Source organism: Anopheles bellator, chromosome 2 (assembly GCF_943735745.2).
Source record: "Anopheles bellator chromosome 2, idAnoBellAS_SP24_06.2, whole genome shotgun sequence".
NCBI classification, from domain to species: domain Eukaryota; kingdom Metazoa; phylum Arthropoda; class Insecta; order Diptera; family Culicidae; genus Anopheles; species Anopheles bellator.
This window is the reverse complement of record NC_071286.1, coordinates 57,959,858-57,986,523: the sequence shown is the minus strand read 5'-3', so window position 1 is coordinate 57,986,523 and position 26,666 is coordinate 57,959,858. Positions and strand designations below refer to the sequence as shown.

General features: G+C 46.7%; 2 protein-coding genes across 2 annotated transcripts in view; one reads left to right on the top strand and one right to left on the bottom strand.

Annotated features, from left to right (window-relative positions):
• LOC131206947 (uncharacterized) overlaps positions 1-24,976 on the top strand; it is a 46,212-nt gene extending 21,236 nt beyond the window's left edge. The window contains exons 6-11 of the mRNA XM_058199552.1: positions 211-307; positions 7,660-7,792; positions 8,019-8,239; positions 13,540-13,801; positions 23,014-23,089; positions 24,742-24,976. Of these exons, the coding sequence (XP_058055535.1) occupies positions 211-307; positions 7,660-7,792; positions 8,019-8,239; positions 13,540-13,801; positions 23,014-23,089; positions 24,742-24,976 (1,024 nt within the window). The remainder of the gene's footprint in view (positions 1-210; positions 308-7,659; positions 7,793-8,018; positions 8,240-13,539; positions 13,802-23,013; positions 23,090-24,741) is intronic.
• On the bottom strand, positions 14,286-15,341 carry LOC131206948 (aurora kinase B). The gene is made up of 2 exons (XM_058199554.1): positions 14,493-15,341; positions 14,286-14,418 (listed from the first exon to the last, which is right to left on the bottom strand). Exons 1-2 carry the CDS (start codon positions 15,303-15,305, stop codon positions 14,323-14,325), a joined length of 909 nt encoding a protein of 302 aa, XP_058055537.1. The 5' UTR covers positions 15,306-15,341; the 3' UTR covers positions 14,286-14,322.
• Positions 24,977-26,666: the final 1,690 nt, after the last annotated feature.

Below are 26,666 nucleotides of genomic sequence, written 5' to 3'. Positions count from 1 at the left end.
GCGGCCGGGGATATTGCGTGCGGGAGAACGCTTTGATGTGTGGTGTCCCATTGTCTGACGCTCCGAGCAGCAAGCAAGTTCAATTAGCAACTTTTTCAATTTACCTTGACATTCTTCGACTTCATGCACTGGCGCGCTTTTACCGGGGCTCCTACTCCTGCTCTAATGCCTGCCACCCTGGTCGGTGGTTCCATTTTCTCCCGCCGACAGGTTTGACGATGATCTCAAGTCGATTCTGCCCTGGTCGAAGAGTGCCTGGAGTCACACGGACCTGCAGCGCCTCAAACGGGGCCGCATAGCGGCACAGGTAAGCCCTTTCGTCGGTCGGCCACGTAAACCTTTTAGCGCAATTAACTCACTGCCACTGCCTGTGAACTTTGTCGGTGGCCGATTCCCCTCAAATTTCGCCACCAAACATCCAACACTCCTGCCTGACCCCCAAAAAGAGCCCCGAGTCTATTGTACTTCCGGTCCGGTGGCCCTTGTTTATGTGTGCGTAAGCCCGTTCGGTTTTTTAATCAACCAACAGCTCCCCCCCCAACAACTTGAGCGGTTTTCTTTAGCACCCACCGGTGCTAAAGAAAAACTTTCCATTCAATCACCCGAAAACCGCACAACTTTTCCGATGACCCTTCAAACACGGCCCGGCGTACGGGTACTTGAAGCGCGATGAAGAGTTTACTTTCTTTGCCCATTTTTTCCCTTACTTTCTATGCCCTTAAAGAGCAAGAGAGAGAGAGCGAGAGAGAGCGAGAGAGACTTACACAAATGTTGCTCGAGGTCCCTGTTTTCGATGAACTTCCGATCCGTCCGAAGAGCTGAACGACTGCTGGCGTGGGCACCCGCCAACATCAGGCGGTGGCCGTGGAAATTGAATTCCGCCTTTCCTCGTATCCTTCAATTAGGTCTTGGAAACTTTACACCCAGTCCAACCGGTCCGTGCCGATGCTTCTCAGGAGCCTTCTCGATCCTATGGTCCATACTTTTGCTAGTTTGGCTGCCCCCCAAAATAGTTCGCGCCAGTTTGGTTTGAAGTTGTGACACCGGGAAGGACCCACCAAGGAGGTGACCAAGCAGATTCGGGAAGAGATGATTGTGCTGGAAGCCAAACAAGGCCGGTTTTTGGGAATTTCGGTTTCGGGCTCGAACAAGCGAGTCGTCGTGAGTCTGGCGACGACGTGTCGTGGAGCAAAACAAAGACGTAACAATTGAAGACAAACAGACCACGCCGAGGAGCCGGCTGGAATTTGCTGTAAAAGAATCCCACAGCCAGCGGGAAGTAAGAGATCGACGAGTTCGTTTAATGGTGTGCGCAAAATAATGACCCGACCCAAACTGATCAATCCCCTCCCGGAACATTGTATGTTTTATGCTCGGCGAGCAAAATTTATGTACCACCGGGCACCTCTCGCCAAGGGGCCACCCCAACAGCCGGGTTCTGTAATCGTACTCATTTTCTATTCTATTGAGCATTTAAAAAATGTATAATCAAGGAACATTTCAGCGCGAAGAATTGATTTCGCCGGGTCGCCAGGGTCGGTGTTCCACCGCAAATTCTACCCAACATAAACTCGCCAAATCTGATCCCGAAACGGCACAACAGACTGGGGGGCAGGCTGACCTTTGCGGTACCGAGCCGAAAGGGGCATGGGGGCGAAACAGAACATCGCATTACGACCTTTCTGGCCGCCACCTTGGAACCCGAAGCTTTCGCTTCCTTCGTTTGGAGTTATTAATATACTTTAGAGGGCCATTAAACTTTATACCGATCAACGGTCCAGTAGCGGACGGAGCCGCCAGCATTTTTTCTCTCTTTCTCTCTCCCTTTCACTCTATAATGTTAATGGATCTGCACGTACCGGCGTTAAAATTCCAATCACGGGTTCTCTCCTGGGATCCTTCCGAGCCACGTCATAAACGCGGCCGACACTGCGTTTGTGGCGCAGCTGCCATTATTTGTAATTGAAATGAGCGGCGTGAAGCCCTGTACCGCGGCCCTCACACACTGGTGATCGGTGACGGTGTGCGAATCCACAGCATAACCCCGTCGGTCGCTCCCAGAAGCTATAAAAGCGGATCTTTCAATTTACATTCCTGGAAGTATGACCGATGCTACTACATTCGTTCGCGTGCCACGCAATCAATTTTCACCCACCCACTGGAGCAGTCGTCCGTTTGATCCGAACAATCGATTTCGGCGGACCGAGAGCGCCATTTCAGTTTTACACTGTTTTGCAGCACTTGACAGGCTTATTTTGGTGTTGCGGGGAGCCCTTCAAATCGCATCAAAGGCTCAAAAACTTCTATTGGTTGTATATTAAGTTGTTTCATATTGATCCACACAAAATCCCTATCAAATTCCCAGACGCTATTCTGATGGACTTTTCTATATTAACAGCATGGAACTTGCCTTTGAACCTTCCAATGATGTAGATCACATCGGAGAGAAAAAGATCTATCGGTGCTTCAACTTCCGATATTTTTGCCTTTTCAAACAATCTATATCTATAAAAATAACTGTCTGTTTGCATATTTGTCCTTTCCCCGGCGACGGCAATTGATAGAGGGGCTTCAGAGTTGTAGGAATTTAAATACGCAGGAGAGCTTCAGAACGGAAGTAGAATTAATTATGAAGGCGCCATGAGTCGAACAGCGATAACGGATCTGGATACCTTAAAAATTCACCCGTTACTTAAATTGTCCTTAAAACATTTTATTAGCGGCCCACGACCTTAATCGATTTTCAGTCGACCATTCTTCGAACCACATATTCGTCGTACGCCACAAATAGAATAAAAAAATCTGGCAACATCGCCAAACAAGCTGTGATCAACAATATCAAATACTTTTTTAAAATTTCTTCGGTTTCGATCCGGAGACCGATCGAGACAGTCCTCATTTTCCTCAAAATCGTAGTGACTTTGAGCTGTTCCTGGTCTCATGGGACTCATAAAGAAGCGATCGATCGAGATCAAACTAGACCAAGAAACTCAGCATAAAAAATAGTATTTGAAAAAATATGCTTAACTTAACGTTGACAAACAAAACAATGAACAAACCACGAGTTCTGGAGCCTGAAAAACACTAAAACAGCCCAATAGTCGAATTGACATCGAACTTCGCCATAAAAATGCCCTCTTCTAAAACACATTTTCCGTCGAGCGCAGATCTCGGCGCAATAAACACGCCCCACCGAGCTGGCCGCACGTTTAACAACCTGCAACCCACATCAGGATCGTGTCCCTTGTCCCTTGTACATTTCTACCCAAAATGCCAACTTTCTCTAACCCGGCCGCTAGGGGGGGGACTTACCCTAGGCGTCGATGGCGTTTCATTAGGGGGACCGCTGCCACTCGGCAGCGCATTTCATTAGCAAAGTGTCAGGAAACGGAAAATATATCTGAACTACGTGTTCCGTTTGTTCGCGCGTCGGCAGTTCATTAAATTGTGCCCCTAAATAACTCGCCGGGTGACCGGGTGGCCCCTAATCCCGATTTAATAGAACTTTCGCGACGCCCGAAAATCAATAGTCGCAATAGTCGCAATGTTGGCACAATTTGTCGTCACTTCACTGCCCGCTTTTGTGCTTTACGTTTGCGTCGTCGCCATTTTATTTTTAGATCCAGGATTGTCCACCGATTCTCACTTTGATTAACCGTTTTGTTAAAACCATTCCCTGCTTATTGTTGTTGCTGTGTTTTTTCCGGTTCGTCCTGTCGGCAACCGGACCGGCCTTTGCAGCACGATCAAAGGCTCTCGAGTGGAAACCCCGTTCACGCGTACGCACTGAAGGCTATACTTTCTATTTTCTAACTTTTGCCTTTTTTCACGCCCTCCAATTTCCATGGCGAAAATAATTTATCTAAACCTTATCAAAACCATCGGGAAAAGGGAAAAACCGGAAACCTCCGCGACAAGAACGTAACACACGAGCACGGGCGTGAACAGAGTGTATTAAACCGGGTGTTGGGAGGGCGCCGAAAGGGACGAAGGACGACGGACGCCGGAAAATGCAGAAACAATCTTGGCCACTTTTTCTCCGGGCCCTGCTACCCGGCTGAACGCCGGCGATGGTTGTTGATTGAAAAATAATGTAAATTAATCTCGATCTCCGTAAGAAGCTTATCGGGCGCGCGGCGGGCGCAATAAAGCGCCAGGACGCGCGCCCGGACCGACGAGAAAATGGAATCCATTGCAAATGGCAGGGGCGCGCGCCATCTTTCATCAAGCTCCCGAGGTCCGGGAGCTTGGTCGCAAATTACCCCGGGTCCGGGTCCGGCTTCAGCGCCGTCGGAACCGGAAGTACGCACCCGGCACCCACTCACCATCGACGCCTGCGACTGTAAAGCAATTTCCCGCCGGACCAATTCATGCCGCTTCGGGACGAAAGGGAAAAGGAGCGTTGTCCCGCGTGGCTCGTTGCAGGTTCATTTTTTCCTGCCGAGCAAGACCACCGCGGATGAAACCGTTAATGTTGCTGCGTCCCGTATTTCGATCTCTCTCTCTCTCTCCCGTGGGGTCCGTGCCGAAAACATCGCGTAGCGCATTCAATTAATTTGATAACGTTAACCTTCGCTGAAAATGACTTAGCCGTTCCCACCTAATCGGGTCTCGCGCCATTAATGGGCCAATGGGCCAATGGGTGGCCGCAGGTTGAGACCACGGATTCATCTTACGCTCTGAGGCGGCCCAGCCTCGCCGCGTAAGAAGCCCATTTACGCAAAGCGCGAAGCTCCAATCGAGCGACATCGTGCTGGCCACAGCGAAAAAGAGAGAGCGAGAGAGAGAAAAAGGGAACAAAAACCGGTGCGGTGAAGGTAAATTAATTTTTTGTTCCACCGGCCACTCCAGTGTTTCTTTTTCGCTGGCTGATATGGGTCACCTTCCGGGGGGCAGAAAAAAAGTATTTTCTCACTTCCGGCGCCCGAGACCCCTTAACGGTGAGCCATCTCGGGTCGGGAATTACCGACACGCCGTCAGTTGGGGTCACGAGATCAATTGTGAAGGGCGTTTGGGATGGGCCGGCCGGGTTGTTTTGCTACTATCAGCATTAGTTCTAAACTGAGCTCATTTTGCTCATCAATTAGCGCACGGTACTCTGTCAGACTTTACAAGCTTTCATTTTATGGTCCGACCGTTGCACAACAACTGTCGTTCGTGACGCACCCTTTCATTTTAACAGTTCCACAGATTTTGTTTCATATCAGGCAAAACAAAGAACAAATTCTAAAGGCGACAACAAAACTTCCAACTATTAACTTCCAAACTCACGATCCAACTATTTAAATGTTAAATAACTCCGCTGTTTGTCACTCGATTTTGACAAATTAACCCGATTCTGAAACTTCACTCTACGCCGTTTTCGTAATAAAGCAATTTAATAATAAAGAGCGAGGTAAAACAGCGGGTTGAAATTGTAGCGCTTTACATTGAAAAAAACAGATCGTTCAACAAGTCCCGCGACTAGCGCGGAGATGGCGCTAATAATGCCTTTCATATAACAAGGTTCAGAAGTACTAACCTGCAGATAAAATGTATCAAAATTTGATGTAATTCGAAACATAACATAGTTATTTCATTTATTTCATAGTTTTTCATAGTTTTCATTTCAAACATTTCATAGTTAGTCCCGAGACTCATTGAACGATGTGTTAATCGTTCAATTATGAACACTGAAAAAACTGTGCGTTCTAATTAATGCCGATTTTTTTCGGACTTCTTTCTGAGGTGGCTGATAGAATTCGAAGAGTAAGGTTTATGGGCTTGCCGAACTGTTTGTAATTTTAACAATCGGAAAACAAATATGTTCATAAACGGGTCTGGTCGGTTTATTTTTATAAACACAATTTTGGATACCATGAAGATAACCAGATCTGCATGTTAGCAAACTAATGGCAGAGATCGAACGATTGTATTAAATAAAGTACGCCCAAAGAAGAAAATTTAGTCATCACCTTTCTAAATCTAAGTCATTAGCATTCAAGTAATTCCTACGCTGTGCACCTATCTCTGTTCTAATTTTGCGAGAACTTCCTTTCAGGAGTAGCTCTCAACTCTTCGTTTCGCCTCTTATCGCCGCTATCGCCAGTAGTTACATGGTGCCAATACAAAGGTTACAGAACAATCTGAGTCGAGTTTATGTCGAAATGATCACCAAAAAGTGGTGTGAAAATATTACGATGAAGTTGAACCAAGAATTGTCTCTTCACTCTCACTATTTTCTTCCTGTCATAGCACTCAAATAGTATTCTTAAATTTTATTTTTGGTCAGTTGGAAGGAATTTATCACGCACCACAGCACGATAATCAAAGGCAACCTTAGACAAGTAAAACCTCTTCGAAGAGATATTTAAGATCGTTTTCTGATAGAAAGTTATTGATTTAAACCAAAGTTTTGTAGAATATTTTAATGTAACTAGCACCCGCATTGGGAACCGGCAAGACGTTCAAACGCCACGCAAATCATTTTGAAGGTGGCAATGAAGTAGTGCAATTCAAATCCAACGTTGTAAACTGTATTTAAGCCACAATTTGCGTGAAATTATCTCAAAAAAGAAAAAGTACCCGAAACTCGCACCAATAAACCTCCAGCAGGTCGAATGCGATAGTTTAATCTCCAAATGGTTTCCGGTTCGCTTTTCACCGCAAACTTAAACAAACCCTCGCGCAAACGGAACACCAGAGAAAAGAAGTAATGGAATCCTTGGCCCCAATTCCAGCACTAGGTTATCGAGCGTTTACTGCCTCGCCATAAAAAGAAAACAGAAATGGAAGTAAAACTAAATCCTTTCGGACACTCGCCGCCAACGGATACACGAACGAAAGGGCTACCTGGGCCATAGGAGAGAATTACTTTCATTTACTCTCCATCGGCAAACACCTGGGGCCTGGCGGTATCTAATCTACTTAAAGTACTACTTCCGGCCAGAGGTAATGATAGTTATCGGCAGTCTAACAAAAGAAAACTGTAATTTCCTGAAGCATCCGGAGCGGAGACCAGACATTGTTTGCCCGTCTCCCCGTCGTCTCGCCGCGCCCGAAAGAGTGATAACGAATTAATGAGCGTGAAACATTCGTCCAGACACTTCTGCCATTACCAGCACAAACAAAGCCTCCGGTTCCTCCCGGGTGCCGGGTTGACCGGGTGTTTGGTCAACCCAAGCCAAACAATGCGCGATCTAATGAAATGACAACATCGGTCGGCCGACGGCGTCTCTATGATCACTAATTAGCTTAAAACGGTTCCCGCACCCGCTGCCAGCGCCCCGTGGAATGTGTAATTCAATTTCGAACCAAACCGAACCCCGAGCCCTCAGCCTGACATCGATTAGCCTGATCGTAGAGCCCGGCAGATAATGGGTCGTAAAAAACGGATACGCCAATTACCGCGGGTTAGCCGATCGAAGCCACGGCAACGGTCTCAAAGGTGTCGCCGTCGCGCCGACGATCGTGCCGGCGTCGGAAAAAATGGGATAATTAATGGAATTGATTTTTCATTTCCTTCCCGACCGCGATGCCGCTGGGCGGACATAATCGCTTTTGGAAAATCTCTTCACCGTCCACCGAACCTCCCTAACGCCAATTCAACTCCCATTTCTCACACTAATGGCCGTCCCTGGTTGCCTCTCTATCTTGGTCTGTATGCTTCTTTCGCTTCAGTTTTGGGCGGCCTACGTTCCGTGCGAGGCGCAGCATAAGGATGCGGTTCAGATCACGCTCGAGCAGATAGACGTAATTAAAAGACTGACAGAACGCTACTCGCCGCATCTGACGTCGTGTGCCTCGGTGTTTGGTAAGTACCGCCGCTGCGACCCACAACAACGGACCTGGAAAGAAGTACTCATTTCCCAAGTGTGTATCAGATTGAAAATGGTCCCAAGAGCAGTTTACGGTGGACCACAGGGCCACCAATGTAAATGACTCCAACTGACGCATCGCAGACCAGAAGCTGGTCGCATATGAAATTGACATTAATTATTGTTCACCCCTTTCACCCATCTTCTACGCTTCCCGCACAGATATTGTACAAGCACACAAAAACCGTCAAATGTGTTCATTAATCGGTGTCGAGGGTGGCCACTCGCTCGGCGGCTCGCTCGGTGTCCTGCGGATCTACTACGCGCTGGGCGTACGCTACATGACGCTCACGTCCACCTGTCACACGCCCTGGGCCGACTCGAGCAACGCGGATGCCCCGAAATATGATGTCCGGCATGGGGGCCTAACGGCCTACGGCAAGGTAATTTCCTATTTGTGTTATTGCTTTTCGAAGTGCTTCCCGACACCGGACCCATCGTACAGCTGGCCGGCAGAAATAGGATTTCTTTCCCACCGTTTAGTGCATCGAAAAACGTGAAGCTAGTCGACGCCCCGGTTCTTCCTAATCCGTGGTCTCTGGACACTAACTGCTACGGTGGTGCTTGTCGGCGCCCTGACCATAAAAGATAATTAAGAGATTACTCACGGCCGAACTGGTTATCTAGTACTGCGGACGTTGCCATCGCCATTCACCTGGCGCACCGTTGCACAGAGCGTCCGCTTTTGTGGAGGTCAGGCGGCCCTCAGGACATCATAACGTCGGCGTTAGGTCCACTCGGAGGACGCCAAACGCACCTGTCGGCGAAGGTACATACAGCCGTGGCGGATCGTCACCACAAAGCGCTGGTTTAATCACGTAGACTCCGCCGTATAGACTGGACTAACTGCCTGCCTGCGGACTGCCTGCCTGGAGCCTGGAACCATTAGGTGGCCGCAGGGAGAGCATGGCCACACACCACCTGCACACAAAGCGAACGTGTTCCGCTCGTAGGAGCAAAAATTTCAATTTCAATCGCACAAAATCAATGACCGAAAAAGCACACGGCGACGCTGCTCCTTTCGCATCCGGTACCGGGATGGCTTGGCAGACGATGGCCATTTCGATGGCAGATAGTCTATGTGGGTTGCGCTCGAGTGCCGAGGAATGACGGCTTTGCGTAAATCATTCTTGATGCCAGACGCATCAAGAGAATTATGATCCTCCCCGAACCACATTTTATCAATTAAACTGCCAAAGGAGCACGAATCGTGGTAGGACTTTTGCTGTTGGGGTCACTGTTCGTCTGTTCGTTGGGCAGTCTACGTATCACGCCCCTGGAACTGCATTAGGAGCCAATTTTGTGCTTTATCAACGCTTTAATAGTTTAGAGAGATTGAGCCTTGAAATGCAAACCTGGCGAAACCGGTAAGCTAAGAAGGATTCCAATCACACTAAGAGGAGGCCAACGGATGACTCGTATTGTTTACATAAATTACCGGTGCTCATCGGCTCAATCCCTCGAATTTATCGTTTCCAATAATCTGCCATTAACACAAGCATTGTCCCGAAGCCAATGTGGACGCGACGAAAAGTGTCTGGTTAGTGGTGAAAATTCCCCCGAGAGACGCGGACAAGCTAAAACTCACGAAAATCTTCGATTATTTCGCTTCTGATTGAAGCACCCCACAGTTTGCGTTTGTCGAAAGCACCTTATCTTAAGACAGGCGGTTGACTTTTTCACAACTTCAAAAACCCTTTCCGAACCGACAAGTGGCGGGTTTTGCCCCCTGCGAGGAGCATGTGGCACCTAATTTATAACGCTTTGTTATGCGAATCGGGCAGCACTGAATAAACAAGATCGAATTACCGGACCGGATTGATGAGTAAATAGGCGAACTCGTAATTAATTATGTTGCCCGAGTTGGCCACAGAATCCGCAAACGCAAGGCGTTGATTGGCCGATAGTTCAGTGCGATGCGTAGCGGACCAATTAATTTTGGCTAAGAAAATTGCCTTTTTGCGTTAGGGAAAGGATTCGACCTTAATCCGTCTAATTGAAGTAGTTTCGTAGAAAGCACAATATTTATAGTCAATTTCGATTAGAATTGTGATCAAGCATTTTAATTTCTTAATAGTAAACCAATCCTTTTCTTACGAGAAAGATATTATTTTATGTTTTAAGCGACGAACTTTTGTTAGTTACCTCAAGTAGCACAAGTGCCACATGCCTTTTTCCAACCTTGCCCATGGCCATGGAATATTCAAGTATCTTAAAAACAATTTATATTATGAAATCCCCATATTCCAACACTGCCCTCTGGACGTAAGCTGCTCACCATGTTGAGAACAGAAAATTCCTTAAAACCATTCAACTCCCGCCAAAAGGCACAAAACGATGCGTTTATCAAAGCAAAACACCACTCGAGCGGTGAGCACGTGTTCGTCGGCAGCTTCCGGTTGGAAACGCGTGTTCGCGTTATGAAAATTTATTCTCTCTCTTTGCCCAACATTCCTCCGGAAATAGGACATTCATTCATTTCAGTGCAGTTAAATTCACCTGAAATAGCAGAAACATTGTAGTCTGTCGGCAGACGACGGTGGCCAGTCTCTGGGTACACAAAATGTAGAAGGACTGCAAAGCTCTGACAAAACACTTTTCAGCTTCGGTTAAATGCTAACTTAATTATACAACCCAGGGAACAAACTGGAAACAGCCCTTAGCATGGGACTCCAAACTAAACCTTAAAGGACCCATTCTAATGAGATAATTTTCTTACTCGACAGTAGGAACACACAATCAGGACACACTGTAAATGTGAGCCTCAGGCTGGGGACCAGCTTGAAGGTTGGCATAATTCGGCCAAAACATTTCATTGTAACGCTGCAATACGTCAATACGCACGGTACGCTAAACGAATGTAGAATGAAGGGGCAATATATTTTAAATATTGAGCCACGGAGCAAAGAAATTCCGTTCGCCTGGTTCGGCTACCCTTGTGTGGCAAACAAACTTTAGCTACGGGGCACTTCAGCCACAACAACCGTAACGTTCATTCATTGAAACAAATTGAAACGACCAACTTCAACAAGGCATAAGAAATCGACCAACTTTCGCTCCCTTTTCGTTGAACTCTAAAGAAACCGGGCTTTCTATATTCGACAAGTTGGCATTTGCCAGTTTTACTTTTAAACCCCCTTTACCCTGTATTTGATTAATGCTTTGCAACGAATTGAGTTACTTTCCCGCTTCCCGAAGAGAGCAAAAAACGTGACCCCCGTGATAGACCGTTGAACTAACGCGAGCCGAACGGCGAGGTGGATGAGAAAACACTTTGACGTGCAGTGTAGCAAAATTCTCGTAATTTTATAAACGACAACAAACAACTCTCACTTAGCCCATCACTGACGAACTGGCGCTCAGCACGACTGCTACCGTACCGAGGTTTGAGTTTTAACCAGGACTTCCATCATTGCTGATGCTTCCTTCCGTACAGACTCTGGGTTTCGAGGGCAAAAAGGACGTAGGTGAACACAACGAACTTTACTTTTTTATCTCTACTCCGCCATATTCTCCGTATATCACGTTCATCTGTCCGTACCATCAGCACCAAAGGTGACTCCTACATCGCTGCTTCGACTTCCGGCCGGAACTCGACACTTCGGTACCAGTGCTTGTTACCGCCAGGGTTCCGGGTTGTCCTTGCCATAGCAACCTTGTACCGGCCATCATGGTCGATGCAGGCTGGCCGTCGGTAGGCAATCCTCGCATCGAGCCTTCGCATGGACAAAAGTTTAATGATTTCAATTTCTGTTTACGCCATCCTGCTACCAGCTGTCCGGTAGCGACCGCCGAGCGACCACCGTTCCATCCACTACAGATGCTTTATCCGCAGCATCGTACGCAATACGCCAAACGCCAACGGAAGTGGAAAAAAAAGCATAGCAGCCCACCTAACGAATAGCCACTGAGTGTGTCCGGTTGACCCAATCAAATGGGCTCATGTGCCGCCCGCACAAGGTTCTGGCACACTCGCGATCGAAGGAATCAAAAAACGGCGTAAAAGTTTTTGAAATAACTATATCCGCAACATGCCCCATGTGATGCTGGGACGCTGGGAACGATGGCAGTCGGTTATTTCGTTGCTGTTGGTCAGTTCTTCCGTTTGTCCAACATACGTCCTTCATAAGCGTATCGGGATGATACGGCGAGATAGATCTGAGATCTGGGCGCGGTGTATCAAGAGCGGTGACACTTGATATTTGATCGTAGTTTTGATGTCCTGTTAGATGTACAATGATAGTCAGTGGACGTAAACTCGTTGATGAGTAAAACGGAGCCGTAGTGGGTAGTAAAACCGGATGTATATTCACCGGATGCCACAGAACTGGAACGCTCGCAGTGTATGTGTTGTAAAACCGATGGAAAACATGTGGTCGCCACAAAACCAGGCGGTCGATCGAACATTCAGTTGTTCGTTATCACTTTTACACCCTAAACTTTTCCTACTTCGGCTGCAATTAATTGTTTCCGTGTGAATTTGTAAACTCCAAACTAACTAAATTCAAAAATTAAACAAATGATAAAAAGTACCGTGCCCTTTGTTTTAGCTAACTGGGAACTGACTAATTGTAAAGTATTGACGCTCGGCAGCCGTTATAGTCGGCACAAAGAAGTGTGTACTCATGTTTTGTAACGCAATAACAAAAGCGTTTCCGACAAAAGATTACGTTTCCGTCCGCCGTGTCCAAGAGGATAGCCGGGTTTGCTGATTTAATTTCAACTTAATGCACAAAGTTAAGAAACCACCGCCAAAATGATTAACATTCTGATAGTTTCACACAGCATTGTCAAAAAATACTTTGCAATGTACAAAGTCGATAAATTAATTGTTGGACATTCGTTGAATATTACAAAACGTGCCGCGAGCGATGTGCATTCTCGCCCACTGAACTCATGTGAATATATTAATTAATTTCCATATTTACACTTCTTTCGCGCATTTATGATTCGCACCGTTTGTTACACTCCCAAAACACGATGTGACAGAGGCACGCGGTGCGGTCATAATTAAAATTTGTCCCCTGTCCAAATCGAACACGCCGTGTTCCACGCAACAACGTGAAGCGGATATCAATTTTGCCGGAACAGCCATTTTCGCAGGTCTCCGTTGCCCTAAATTGTATCGCCTACCAAAGTATTCCGTTAATAACAACGTGTCCAGTTTCCGGGAACATTTTTCCATTTAGATTTTGTCACGATAGAGTTTTATGAACATTTTTTAACAACTTCGCAAGGACAAAAATAAGTTTCATCTCCAACAACCTTTCCAACAGATCTGGTTGCAGGCCGTCAGGCCAGTCATCCGATGTTGTCAGCCGTTTGAGCAAGAAGTTTATGGGGCTCTGGACATCCAGGCGATGGGGCGGTTTCGTTGTTTTTGTCTGATACCGCCCGCGATTGGGAACAACGTGTCCACCGCGTCCGGTGGAAGCAGGAGTAAATGTTTGCATTTTCTAAAATGCACTTTTTTACGAGCGAGCCTTTTTCCGCCATCTGTACACCTATTTCTCTGCAGGATATTCAGCAGCTGTCCGTGCTGTCCATTTTGGGATAAATTCCCATTTGTATTCCAATTTATGTTTGATAGGTTTTCTTCCTTCGCGCTCTTCTAACTTTTCGTTGCGTTTTGCTTGTTTTCTTTCCCGGGTTCCTGCAATCCAATCATGTACCGTCACCACAGACTATCGTTCGCGAAATGAACCGGCTCGGTATGATAGTGGACCTGTCCAAGTCGTCCCTCAGCACGATGAAGGATGTTCTGGCGACCTCCCAGGCACCGGTCATCTTTTCCCACTCGTCGGCCTACGCATTGTGCAACTCAAGCCGCAACGTGCAGGATGAAGTGCTCGGGCTGGTGACGAAAAATCGCGGCCTGGTAATGGTGAACTTTTACAACAAGTTTCTGCGGTGCAGCGAAAACGCATCCGTGCAGGACGCCGTAGGTAAGTTGGTAGCGTATAGAACATCAGCTTTTTCCCCGCCGGAACCGATTCATCGTTCCATGTCATCCCCGTCACTATTTCTATCATCTCGGCATGGTTTATGGTACGTTCGCTGCAACTGTTCGTGATACCGACGAGGTAGGAATTCAATTCTTGATCGAATTTCGTATGACTTTTGCTAGAGTTCCCGTGTGCGCAGGCTTTTTATGTTCAGGGAAATCCTATAAAACTGCGTAAAGAATCGTTTAACATGTCTAAATTCGAGCCCAAAAGTGTCGCCCCAATCGTAAATCATCAACTAAACGTACCAATTCGATGAGTTTCGAAGCTTTATCGAACGGAAATCTCTTCGTGGACGGAGAGTTTCGCAGTGTTAGTTTTACACGTTAGGTTGCCGCATCTAGTTTTAGTCCTTTTATTACAAAATTGAAAAATATTATTTAAAAACATTATTAATAACACTACAACTCCGCATCGCACTATCGCCCAAGAACCGTTGATAAACACACAAAAAAGAGATATCAACGCAACGGCCTCTCATTTTTCATCTGCAACACCCACGAATGGTTCATCACGTTCCGCAGCGTTATGCGAGAGCTGCTTGGAATGCGTAGGAGCTACGGATAAGCAAAAATTTTTCAAATATTGGACATCGGAAGCTGCAGCCAGTTGCAGAATATGTTTTGCTTACCTTTGACACAAGATCAATCGCACCCACGCTCAAGTGTCGGGGATAGTTGATCTCGAGCCGCCGGATCTTGTCGTAGGTGTTTTGTGTTGTCTGTGACTCGAACGGGGGATTGCCCACGAGAAACTCGTAGCAGAGAATGCCCAAACACCACTGATCGACCGAATCGTCGTACACCTTTCCTTCCACCATCTCCGGGGGCAGATAATCGAGTGTACCGCACATCGTCTTGCGCTTGTTCGAGTTCGAGTGTGCGGACCAACCGAAATCGGCCAGTTTGATGTTGTCATCGTCGGTAAGCAGAATATTCTCCGGCTTCAAATCGCGATGAATAACGTTGTTCGCGTGGCAATAGTTGAGCGCATCGGCCACCTGTGAGACGTACCGAGCCGAACGGCGCTCGTCGAAGCGACCTTTCGGTGCTGCTTTTAGATGCTTGTACAGTTCTCCCTGTGCGGCCAGCTCCAGTGCCAGGTAGATCCGTCGGTCATCGTGGAACCACGTCAACAGACGCAAGATGTGTGGATGTTTGAGACGCGATTGGATCTCAATCTCGCGAAGCAGCTGCTTCTCGACGTTCCATTTGGTCAGCTGCGACTTGAACATCACTTTCATTGCCACCATGAAGCTGGTTTCACGTTCCCGGGCCAAGTAAACGCGACCGAACTTTCCGCGGCCCAGCGGTTTGCCCAGCTCGAAATCGTTCGTCGTCCAATCGTACGGGTTTTCGTAAGCCGGATGCTGCATCATCTTTATCGTCATCGCTAGCACTTCCGAATTGGCCGCATCGGGATCCTGAGCTTCAAACACATCCATTATTTGCAAAACTTTTATCAATTTATTTGCACTGTTTTCACTGCTCACTGCTGACGCGAAAATGCCGCTCGACGGTTGCTTCGGCCCAAGCGTTTGAATTTGTTGAAGCTGTCAAACCGTGACAGCAACGCGTTTGACAGCTGTGTTCAGGATGTTACACATTTGGTGTACTGCAGGTTGCAGCAATGAAGGCGCATGTTCCCCAATCCAATGCCCTTGCATTAAAAATACAAAAACCAGCAAAATAACGTAGAAATTGATTTGAACTTACGATTAAAAGCAAACAAAAAGGCGCATTGACTGTCCGAAATGCCCTGTTTTGGCGATGGACAACACGGTCGATTAATGTAAAAACCTCTGAAGGTTTACATGGTCGATTTCTATGCATTTTACATTTATTAAATATATTATATATACTTAAATAAAAAATAGTGTTAAAAGAGTGGAAAACACATTTCCGTAAAGCACAAAGAAGTTAGCGTAATTTTTCTTTCTAATGTGAAGCATTTTTAAAACACGTTTCGAACTGTTTTCTCTACAGTGAAGGCTACAAAATGGAACATGAAATTCAGTGTATTGTTTCAAATGTTCTTTCTATTTCAATTTATTCCTTCGCTTTATCAATGTACATGCTTTAATTTATCTTAATATCCCCGGCGGAATGTACACAAGAAAACATGTGAGATATCCTTTTTCGATTTACTTTATCAAACAACAACACCATGATACGCCGTTCCAATCCAGATCTTCGACACTCTTCTCATGCAGGATGTGCAGATCGAAAAAAAAACCTTTCGGGGAGATTAAAACGTACATTTACATGGTTTAACCAACTTCCGCGATGGTTGATTCTCGCATCGAAAACCCACCGCCGCCACAACAACAGCCGTTTCAGTCCTTGTTGATGGCGCCAATGGAAAGATTCTCTTTCGCCGCAGCCAGAGCTGCTATTACAACTGTTTTGCATATTAAAACGATTTGGCGAGCTTTCGTCCCCGGTGGTTCACAAGCGACACTTTAGCAAACCAAACCACACTCCGAAGCAGCGTGTCGCAGCGTGGTCTGAACAGGCAATTGTAGAACTCCAGGGCGATCCAGCACCACAAACTTTTGCGCTAGTGTCGCTCCACGCGATGGGGGCCTGAATTGAATCTTACCAAGTGTTGGAAAAATCCCACGATACCCGTGGGAGGCGTCGACGGTGCAAAATATGCTGTTTAAATATTCGGAAAGTTGCATAGGTGAAAAATTCTGGCGAAAATCCCATCACAACCACACGACGAACATGGTGTCGATAGCAGAAAGGTGTGTCCTGCGTCAACAACAGGTGCACGTGTTCTGGGAGTTTGGGCGAATGTTGGCGCTCCACGTAAGATGTTCACGCTTGGCTTCTAATCGTTCATGGATTAATTTAATTCTCCGTGCCAATGCAAACATTCTGTTTTAAACTCACGCCTGGAAGAGCCACTGCTACACCTTGAGGTACGCGAGGAGTGTTGTAAATTTTTCTCGTTTTATGTAAATATAGCAATTATTTTTTACTTTTACGGTTCTGTTCGGAAAAGTTTCACCAACTGGTTCACACCGAGGCCATTTTCCGCGCCGCAGCCGAGTATAGTGGTGACGATCAAATTAAGCGCCAACACCTGTTGGGATTTATCTCCTAAGCGTCATGTTATTATGACAATCATCCATCGTGGGAGTCGGATGGCCGCTCGTGTTTCATCCCAATCCCCTGAAGCTTGGGCAAATAAATTACAAAACCGTCCAAAGACGTCCGCCCAGAACGCACTTCCGTTTATTTACCCAAACAAATGGCATGTTGACCACCTGCCAGGTTCAGCTCTGTGGAAAGTCCTCCAGGGCGCACCATGGGAACTCCGTCGCGCTGTCACGCCACTGATGATTCCATTTAAACGGCCAACGGGCATGGGCTTTCGACTGAAAACGACAGCGGTCAACCCAGGCACAACGGAGCAAAATTGTCACAACAGTTCATTCGTTGTTGTAATTAGAGTGATGGCATCCCCAGGACAAACGGAGAAAAAGGCAGATAATGCGCCTTCGCTTTCCGTCCGAAATGGCTGTTGATTGAAGCCACTTTTCGGACCTAGTTCTTTCTTTTCCGTTCGAACCGAGCCGAGCTTTTTCGGCGGAAACAGCCACCTAACACACCAAGAAGAAGCCACAGAAAAAAACCGAAATGGCAGGATTTTGCCAAACGACACGAGCGAAACCGGACGAGCCGAGTCCGTCCTTCGGGTCCTTCGGCGGCCATCAGAGCGGAGCAGTAAAAAAGGATGTTTTAAAATTATGTTTCGTTTAATTAAAATTTTACCGCCCCCGGGAGGGCTAGTAGCTCCGGGACTACAGGGGGGAACCAGAACCTAGGCAGCCCCTCGCCTGGTAAGCCGAGAAATCTTACCAAATGAGAGAAATGTTGTTGGGAATTATTGGTGTTGACGGAATGGGGCAAATATGTGCGACCGAAGGCTCTGCCAAGAAAAACACCCAGTAAAACTTAGTCCCCGCATCCTTCGCAGGCCACATACCGGAAAGCTTCCCGCCGACGGGAAAGCTACTTCCGGCGCAAAGAAGGTGGCGAAAAATTTCACCACTTCGTAGCCAAAATCGAAGAAGCTCCAAAGTGGAATAAAACCCATTCCGAGCGCCCCGAAACGGGATGCGCTCCGACGACGGACGTTCGCAGTGCGATAATTTGTTTTGATAACTGAATTAAAAGTTATATTTAGATTTATTCCGCCCGATATTAAATTATAACGATGTTCCCACTGTTCGTCCCGGCGAGTGGCGATACCGGGCGGCCAGTGTCCGGCAACGGCGACGATTCTTATCGCCAGAGTTCCGTCGTCCTCGAATACTTTTTTCGCCCGCCACACCGAAACTGGCGGCCGCGCCGGGTCCATTATTTCTGTTAATTGGGTGAGGAATTAAATTGCTCCGACACCATTCCGTGGCGCGGCGCAGCGTTGTTGTGCGCTTTGATCCGGCGCTTGGAGCAGAAGATATTTCATCGAGTTTAAAGTTTCTCATGCGTATTACGCGCGAAGTAAGGCGCTAACTCTGCGGCGGATGTTCCCGACCAACGCGGACGGAAGTGGCCCCAGCGTTGATTCCACATTAACGCTAATGTATTGCTGCTCAGCAACCAACACCGACAAAAAAGGACGGAAGCAACGGGGCCAGTGGACATTCGACGTAACGGGATTACTCGTCGGGTTATCACTTAACGGTGTATCATTGGCTTATTATTAGCACTGGTAATAATTAAAGGTTTCCGTCAGTTTTATATGCAGCCAACGAACTTAGGACTTATTCTACATCAAATGTTAAACCTGATTTTACAATACTGGTATACTAAACTCGCGATGATGCCGTGGGCTGAAAAGTACCAAGTCTAAGAAAGAAAACACCTTTTTTGTTTAAAATTGGCCTCAACGCAATCTTCATCAAGAGCCACACAATCATTCCAGCGAGGCTCTCATATTGCAATAACCACTTTTGTAGAATGATAAACACCTTCTGCCTCAACATAAGTTTTAGTTTTTGCGATAACTTCTACATTCGAGCGAAATTTTTTACCGGTGAGAATCTCTTTTAATCTTCGAACAGCCAATAGTCGTTGGGACCCAAATTTAGCTTTGGGCGAAGTTTACCAGTTGCTCTTCACTAGGATGACGATCGTTTTGATTTCAGACTTAAGAGATGGATCCATGCTTCATTTATTTTCACTGCTCCCCCAAACACTGCTCAGAATCATTCACACTTTCATGTTCTTGGTTAACAGTGAGCAAAAATACGTCACTCACTTTAGATAGAGCTTTCTCATACTCAAATTTTCATACAATATTAAGTCAACATGTTTTAACTCACGCAACTTCACTTTTCGATTATTCAAATCGATTTTATCGATGAAATTTAAAGTCAGCAAACCAACCGTTTATTATTGTTTCTGAAGGAGCGGAATCTTTATGAAAGTAGTAGTTGTAGTAGTAGTTGGTTTTATTGTTGAATAGCCTTATTTAAGTGTACCTCATTGTTTAACATAATTGGTAATTGGTTCACAGTGTTTGTTTTGCTCGTTGTACTTGAATTATTTGTAACGTTGCCGTTTAGTTCTGTTTATGTTGTTTGTTTAAACATGTTTAAACATAATTGTACTTAATCTGGTATGCTTAACACTAACCTATCTAATCTAATCTAATTATGTACTAGTCTCCTATTTGTTGACAGTGTATTTAATAAGCTGTTTTCGCTGTATTCGCAATTATTTTGGTAATTTAGGTTTGTTTTTTCTAGAAATTCCTTAATTGTTGGTACCTGGATCCTATCATGTAGAGCAATAACTTTATGAAACTTTTCAAGCTATTGCTTCGCTTGAGCGATATTTTTTACCATCAAGAAGCAGTGTAAAATTGATACACGAAAATATGTTTGATCCATTGCAAAGTTATGACCAGGAAGAAAATGGAATATACAATTTTCTTTTGAGGATTAGTACTAACTGCAAAAGCGGTGAATGCAATAAAACTCTGGCCATCTATGTGTTAGGCTCGGGACTTTTAAGCCCATGTGTTATTTAATAAACGGTTTGTACTATTCGACTTGACAGAATGCGTTTCCAGTCAGTACGAAGTTGTGAACAGCGGAGTTGGTCTGATTTCCCTCAATGAAGAACTACAGTGAAAACAGTAAAAACTCTGAAACACTCCACAACTCAACGCAACACGAATAGTCTGTGTTCGTCCAATTTAAAAAGGCCTGAAGACACTTTAACGTCCATCGAATGCGGTGCTCCGAGTTCTGTGTGGAAGCAGCACTTTAACACGAATCTTTCATTCCGTACACCATTTCCGTACCCAAATGCAACATGCTTCGACTGTGGCACCTGCTTATGCAAAGGGCCGCCAGTATCGAATTGCACGAAGTGGCACTATTTGCTGTATCTTCACTTCTTCGTGGAAACTTTCGCCGGACCAAACCGAGCGAAATGACCGAGCATCGAAACGCCGGTTGGCACAAATTTGAAATTTTTATAGTTTGAAAATGCAATTTTTCAAACTTTCTTTGAAAAGGATGCATTATTCGGCTATTTCTTTTTGGTCCACAAATTATTCATCGGATGAGCCGGTGCTCGTATAAGAAATTTGCATTCAATGGACCGAGCATACCATTAAAGGGGACCGTTTCGGTGTCGACCGCCGATGTTAAAGTGGTTTGGCACATTTGGTACAAAGTAGATGAAGTGCTTTACTCACTGCAAGTGCAGTTCGAGTACCACCTATCTGTCTGTTCGGATACGGATTGGAAGTACGCTTCAATTATTCTGACTTTTCAACGTCTTATAAAAAGCCCGTCCTCGAACCTTCAAACCAGAACAAGCATCTTATCGTCCAGAGGCACACGCCTTTCGGGTCCTCAGGCCACCCGGACGAAGTCAGGTCAGCAACAAGCGCATACGTCTTCGTGTGACATTTATCGATGGAAGGTTATATGCATATTCATGCGGCGAACGTGTCGCCCGGTCGAAGAGCAGACCGTTTTCGGGCCGGGACCGAACCGAACTGGACACTCCATCCCCACTTCGAACTGGAAAATCGTTAAGGTAAACCCACTACAGCAGTCCAGAAGAAGAATGTTCGGTCCCTTTGTTGGTCCGCAAGGGTCCTTTTTATCGCACTTTTCTTTGACTCCTCCTGAAGTGGTTCCGTAACCGTAAGTCCTGTTTTCGGCAAATATCTTCGGCCGACCGGTGCGGCGCAGGTATGTAATATCTCGCCCAAGGGAGAAACGGTGAGAAAGACGGTCAATGACGGTGTGTAAGGGTGAATTTACGGGTTTTCCCAACCCGACTTGACCGGGCGTAGTAAGTGGCCAAAGTTTATGTCCTGACCGGTCCGCCACGCCAGTAGTGCGACCTTTTTTGAGCGGATCAAACCACCCCGAACCCGAACCAATTCCCAGTGGTCAATGTGGAGTGCCGTCGATATGATTTTATCGTGTACGCAACTTTACGTGGCGTAAATGACACCTTCGAACATTGGGGCCATTGTAATTCATTGTGTTTTATCATCCTTGTTGGGAATTGGTGCGTAAGTAGGAAAGTCTCGTTTCTGTTTCTAAAGTTTAATTCGTTGCGAGCCAGCGAATAAAAATCAGCGAATCTGGCGCTCCGGTGGCTCCGAACTCATCAGCATGTTTGCCGGTGGCAAAGCGACCAAAACCAATTATCTTCGTCCGACACCGGGCACCGGGGCTGCGGGTTGCGTTTTGCATTCTAAAGGCGCTCTAGAGCCCCAGATTCAGGACCGGTCGGAGGCCACCATCCTCGACGAATTCCTGCGTCAACAACGAGAATGAGTAGTGTTCCGCTGAAAAAACATCATCCAAACTGTGATGAGCAGTGCAGGAAGGTTTCCAGGCGCAAATGTGTGTCTTCACTCGAGCACAGCGAAAGAAGTGGCGCTAAAGAAATGCATTTCCAGTCTCTCCAAGTGTTCCGACTAGCTAGCGCTACGTGTGTCCGCCAGACTCCCACAGACCACAGACCGACCGGCTCCAGTTATCTCCGTTCGACAACCCTCTAATGCATCCCGTGCGCTTCATGAAATCGCACCAACGGTTGGCTCGTCCCGTGGCGTTATCAAGTGCGGCGCAAGAAGCACATTTCACGAGCTCGGCACGAACACTGGGAAGAGAGTGAGGGAAAAAAACGAATAAAACTAAATGGTGACAAACAGCACTCACCGGAGCGCAGTGAACGGTGGAATCCTGTTGCCTTTTGTCGAGCCGCGCCATGTTTGTTCGATCCTGGCAACCCCTTGAAAAAAGTGCCTTTTTCGCTTTGGAACCGCTTCCGAGTGTATTTGCACAAACATACACACTTCGTGTGCGATGCTCCTTTCGCTGGCGCCATTTTTCTTCAACTGTCCTCCCGGAAAACCACGTGGCTGATCGCTTAAAGCCCTCTTCAATCGAACGCGAGTGGGCGCAAAAATACCGCTCTTCAGTGTGGAAGTTTGATCCTTTGGCGGGTTTCGATAGGCTATCCCCGGTCTGCGGTTCCCGCCGGGTACTTCGCTTCGAGAGTTCAAAAGATCAACTCAATGGTCATGTGTTGGGCGGCCGATCGGTGCCGATTGTTCCAGATGTCCGGATGTGACCGGATTTCTCATCCAATTACTCGAACTGAAGTCGACCAGGAACGGACTTTAAGGATGGCTGGCGTCTTCTCACGAAACAATGGGGGGTGTCTGTCGTTAGAAGTAAGTGCGATGCATTAGAAACAGGAACAGACACTCTTCTTCAGTGACGTAGTTAAAGACGTAAAGATTATGTCGAAAGGACGGTGCACTCAAAAGCTCCCGGGTTGGTGTCGGTATCGGTAATTGCGGTGCACGGGGACCGGTTGAAGCTGAGATGATAGGAATGCCCTGTGGCCGTGCGAGGTCGAATGGACCCGGACCCGAACCCTGACTGATCAGCAGAGAATGATAAAGATGATGGTGACGAGATGGCGATGACGGCGATGATAGCGGAGCGATGGTGACATTTCCCGACCGGTGCCGGCAGCATCCGGATTACACGCTTTTCACTCTCAGTTTTCTTTCTCCACCTTTGTTCTTGCCATCCAATGCTGCTGACCTCGGTGCTGTGCTGCTGATCCCTATCTTCGTACCCACGGCAGCCCACATAAATCATATAAGGAGAGTTGCTGGAATCGATCACGTTGGACTCGGTGCCGGTTACGATGGAATTAATTTGTAAGTAATTGTTATGTCCTTTGTGGTGAGTTATGGGTCGTACCAGAGAGGTTGCGTTCGGGCGTGTGTATGTGTGAAGGATTGGGTGGCTTCCACAACGGTTGCAATCGTCCCATTGGGTTAAGTGGTTAGTTTATGTCTACTTTAGGAATCGGGGTGCGTTGAAGCGAACGTCATGAACGATACGTCGGTAACGATACGTCAATCTGCACGGTAACAAGAGCCAGCTTTTTATTCTATTTGAATCATCCAATTATCGATTTATTGATGAGCAATAATGGTTGTTGTTCGAAAGTTTACAAACGTGTTCCATATTTAGTCATCGATTAATTTATTTCAAAATTATTCAATTTTTAATTTAGAAAACAATTAAATTATAATTAGCTAACTTACAATAAAAGCATTTATACAGGGTGGGTATTCACGACAGGGAATATATAAATGTTGGATAACTACGCCATTTTTCAGTCGATTTTGCCAAATAAACAAGATTTATTTAGAGTATAGAATGCCGTTTATTAGCAATTCACCCAAAATAAAACATCGTTCAAATGACTACCGCTAAAAGAGGACGTTTTTTATTATTTTTGGGTATTTTTCATTGTGTTTGACAACATTTCGGAATTAATAATAGCAATTTCCGCTTTGATATTAGCTTTTAATTCTTAACTAAAACGGCATATATTGATGTTTTAAAGTCTGGCTGATTTGTTAAAATCTACTGAAAAAAGGCGGAGTTATTCAACATTCAAATATCTCCTGTCGTGAATACGCATCCTGTATATTATTGGTTAGCACTGGAAATAGAAAATGTTTCTAATTTTCTAAAACTGTGTTAAATGAAATCAACATGTTTATATTGCATGGAAATTTGAATTTTTCGCATAAAGAAGCTTTAATTTGGCCATTTCCCCAATTCTGACCCTGCTACCAATGTGCGTGTTGCGAAACACTTGCTCATTTTTTCGTATCCAAATCCACCTCATCCCGTACTCTAGCGGATGACACGGCATAATGAAAAAGATTAAATGCAGTATTCTAATTTGCGTACCGTCGGAGAGGACAGCACGGCGTCGCTAACTCTTTCATCAACGCAGTTTAACGATGCATCAGTATGCATAAAAAATAAACCGCCAAGCCTTTTCCTTGAGCGTTCGCTGCTTCGTTTATGGCACCAATGACACCCGCACATAAAACTCGACGTCGAAAAGGGGAAAGACCAAAAAGAAACAGCTTAAGAAAAGCCGGAAAGCTGTGAAAGAAAAATCACATCTTTTAACCATTTTCCCTTCCTGGGAGCGGGGCCTACCTACGCCCAGACGCGCTTTCCCCATAAAGAGCTCATAAATTGGCTCCCGGTTGGGATCCCACCCCCCACGCCCTGCACTTTCCGGCCAATCCGCACTCGTTTAATGACTCTTGGCGAAACTCTTTCTGCCACTAAAATAAAAATATGATTACGGCAACGCAACGCCTCGTACGGCGCGCGCGATTTACGGCCACCGCTGGCCCGCCTCGTTATAGAGCCTTCTTTCACACAGCAAAAAAAAGGACATCATCTAACGTATCCATAAATCTCTCTCTTCCCACGCACACCCCCGCCTCCATAACAATGGACCCATGCATCAATCCGCCGCCGTCGCCGCCGCCAGCACGCCGCACGATCTGGAGGACGTCTCAAGCTATCCGCGGCTTTTCGCCGAACTCCTCGGTGACGGCTGGACGGTCGATGAGCTGGAAAAGCTGGCCGGCCGCAATCTGCTGCGGGTGTTCGAGGACGTCGAGAAGGTGCGGGAAAATCAACGCCTGTCGGGCGTGCGGCCGTACGAGGACATTCCGCCGGTGTTGCGACCCGAGGACCACACGAACTGTTCGACGAATAGTTAATGGCCCGTTAGCGGCTGAATTAACTCCATCGTTGCCCCTTAGAGAGTCGCGCAAGAAAAACGGTTGAACGAGTTTATTTGCCGGTCAAAGGGCTGGCCAAATCGCCGGAACATCGCCCCGTATATCCTGGCGAGCTGCTAGGCTAACGGTACTGCGCAACTAAAAAATGCCTTTTTACGAGTGTATAAAAGTTAAAACCATCGCCCGGCGGCGGTTCGGAACCCGCTCGATCACCTCCGGTTCGATTCGGTTCGAAACAAAAGAGGGCCATTTATCGTCTTCGTTCAAGGAAGATGCAGCAGTGGAAAACTGGTAGGTGAAAAACTGTAGTGAAAATTGTTTCAAACGAGACCCAGCGCCAAACGCACACCGTAGCCCGTTTTCGTAGCCGTATAATGAAAATGCCGACTGCCTCCGGCACCGGAAGTGGAGCGTGTAGAGTGATAGGAATAATAAGTAGCAGTAAACGAGAAATGACTTAAGTTCCGTTTGGCCCAGTCGAGGCAAACCGACAGTTTCCGGCAGGATCGTGTGCTCCCAGCCAGGATCTTGTTTCCGGGCTTGTTTCTACCAAAACGCGACACGTCGACTGCACGCCAACAACCGACCGACCGACCGACCGGCCGCAAGATCGAGCCTCCAATTCCAGGTGCAAACGCAGCGGATTTGCATCACGAAACTGACCCGGAACCGGAGGCCCGCGAACGCTAACGAATTCCTCCCGACTCCCGACGGGTCAACTGACCAACTGGGCTGGGCTTGGGCGGTTATGACGGTCGGCTGGAAAACTAATTAAAATACCACAGCGCTCGGTGCTGATTAAATGTGATCATGCCGTTACCAGTAGCCAACACCGGTAGCCAAAGTGGTTCGCTACGGTCCGGACCGCGAGCTGATTAATGTTGGGCCACATTTTGCGCTTCAACGCGTGCCACTGTTTAGGTTTACAATTTAAAAAAAAATGGCCCGAACAAATGGTGCCATCCTATCCTACGGTGCCACCACGGATACGAATGTTGCTGCTGGCTGTGATAAAAAAGTGTGGCCAACAAAGCAAAAAGAACGACCCCATGACACGTTCTCGTCATGGGGCGGCAAAAAAAGGATTTAAAATTTTGCACTACCGAGTGGCAGAAAAACAGTAAAACTGCAGCGACACATGTCGGCGGGGCCATAGTTGGCACCTGCACCTGCAATCAATGCATTGCCGCTGTGCCGTGCTGATGCGCTGTTGTTGTCTCGGGTGGCGAATTGTGTCTCACATTTGCCACAGAAAAAAATGCATAAAACGCAAGCAGCATGAGCAGGTTTTTTCGCCCCAACTATGGGTGGACGACCGGTGTGCTGCCGGTTACGACGACGGTAGACCTTCCAAAACAGGAGAGTAGTTCCCGTGTGGCCTCTCCACAAGGACACGCCGGGAAAGATGCTGGGCCATGGACCCCTAGCTCTGTTTGAATGAGAAATTACTTTAATTAAAATACAAATACACTCCACTGACCTGACCGTTTCGGTGGCACTACGCGGCGTATGCGTAGATAAGGCTGAACGCCGCCGTGTGTTGCGGTCACTTTCATATTGCTCCAAGGAAACATAAAACCGTAACGAACTTTTCAGTAGTTCCGTTACGGGCAAGGATTATTTTTCCCCTGGCTTGATTTACACACAGTGACACACAGCCCACACCGGA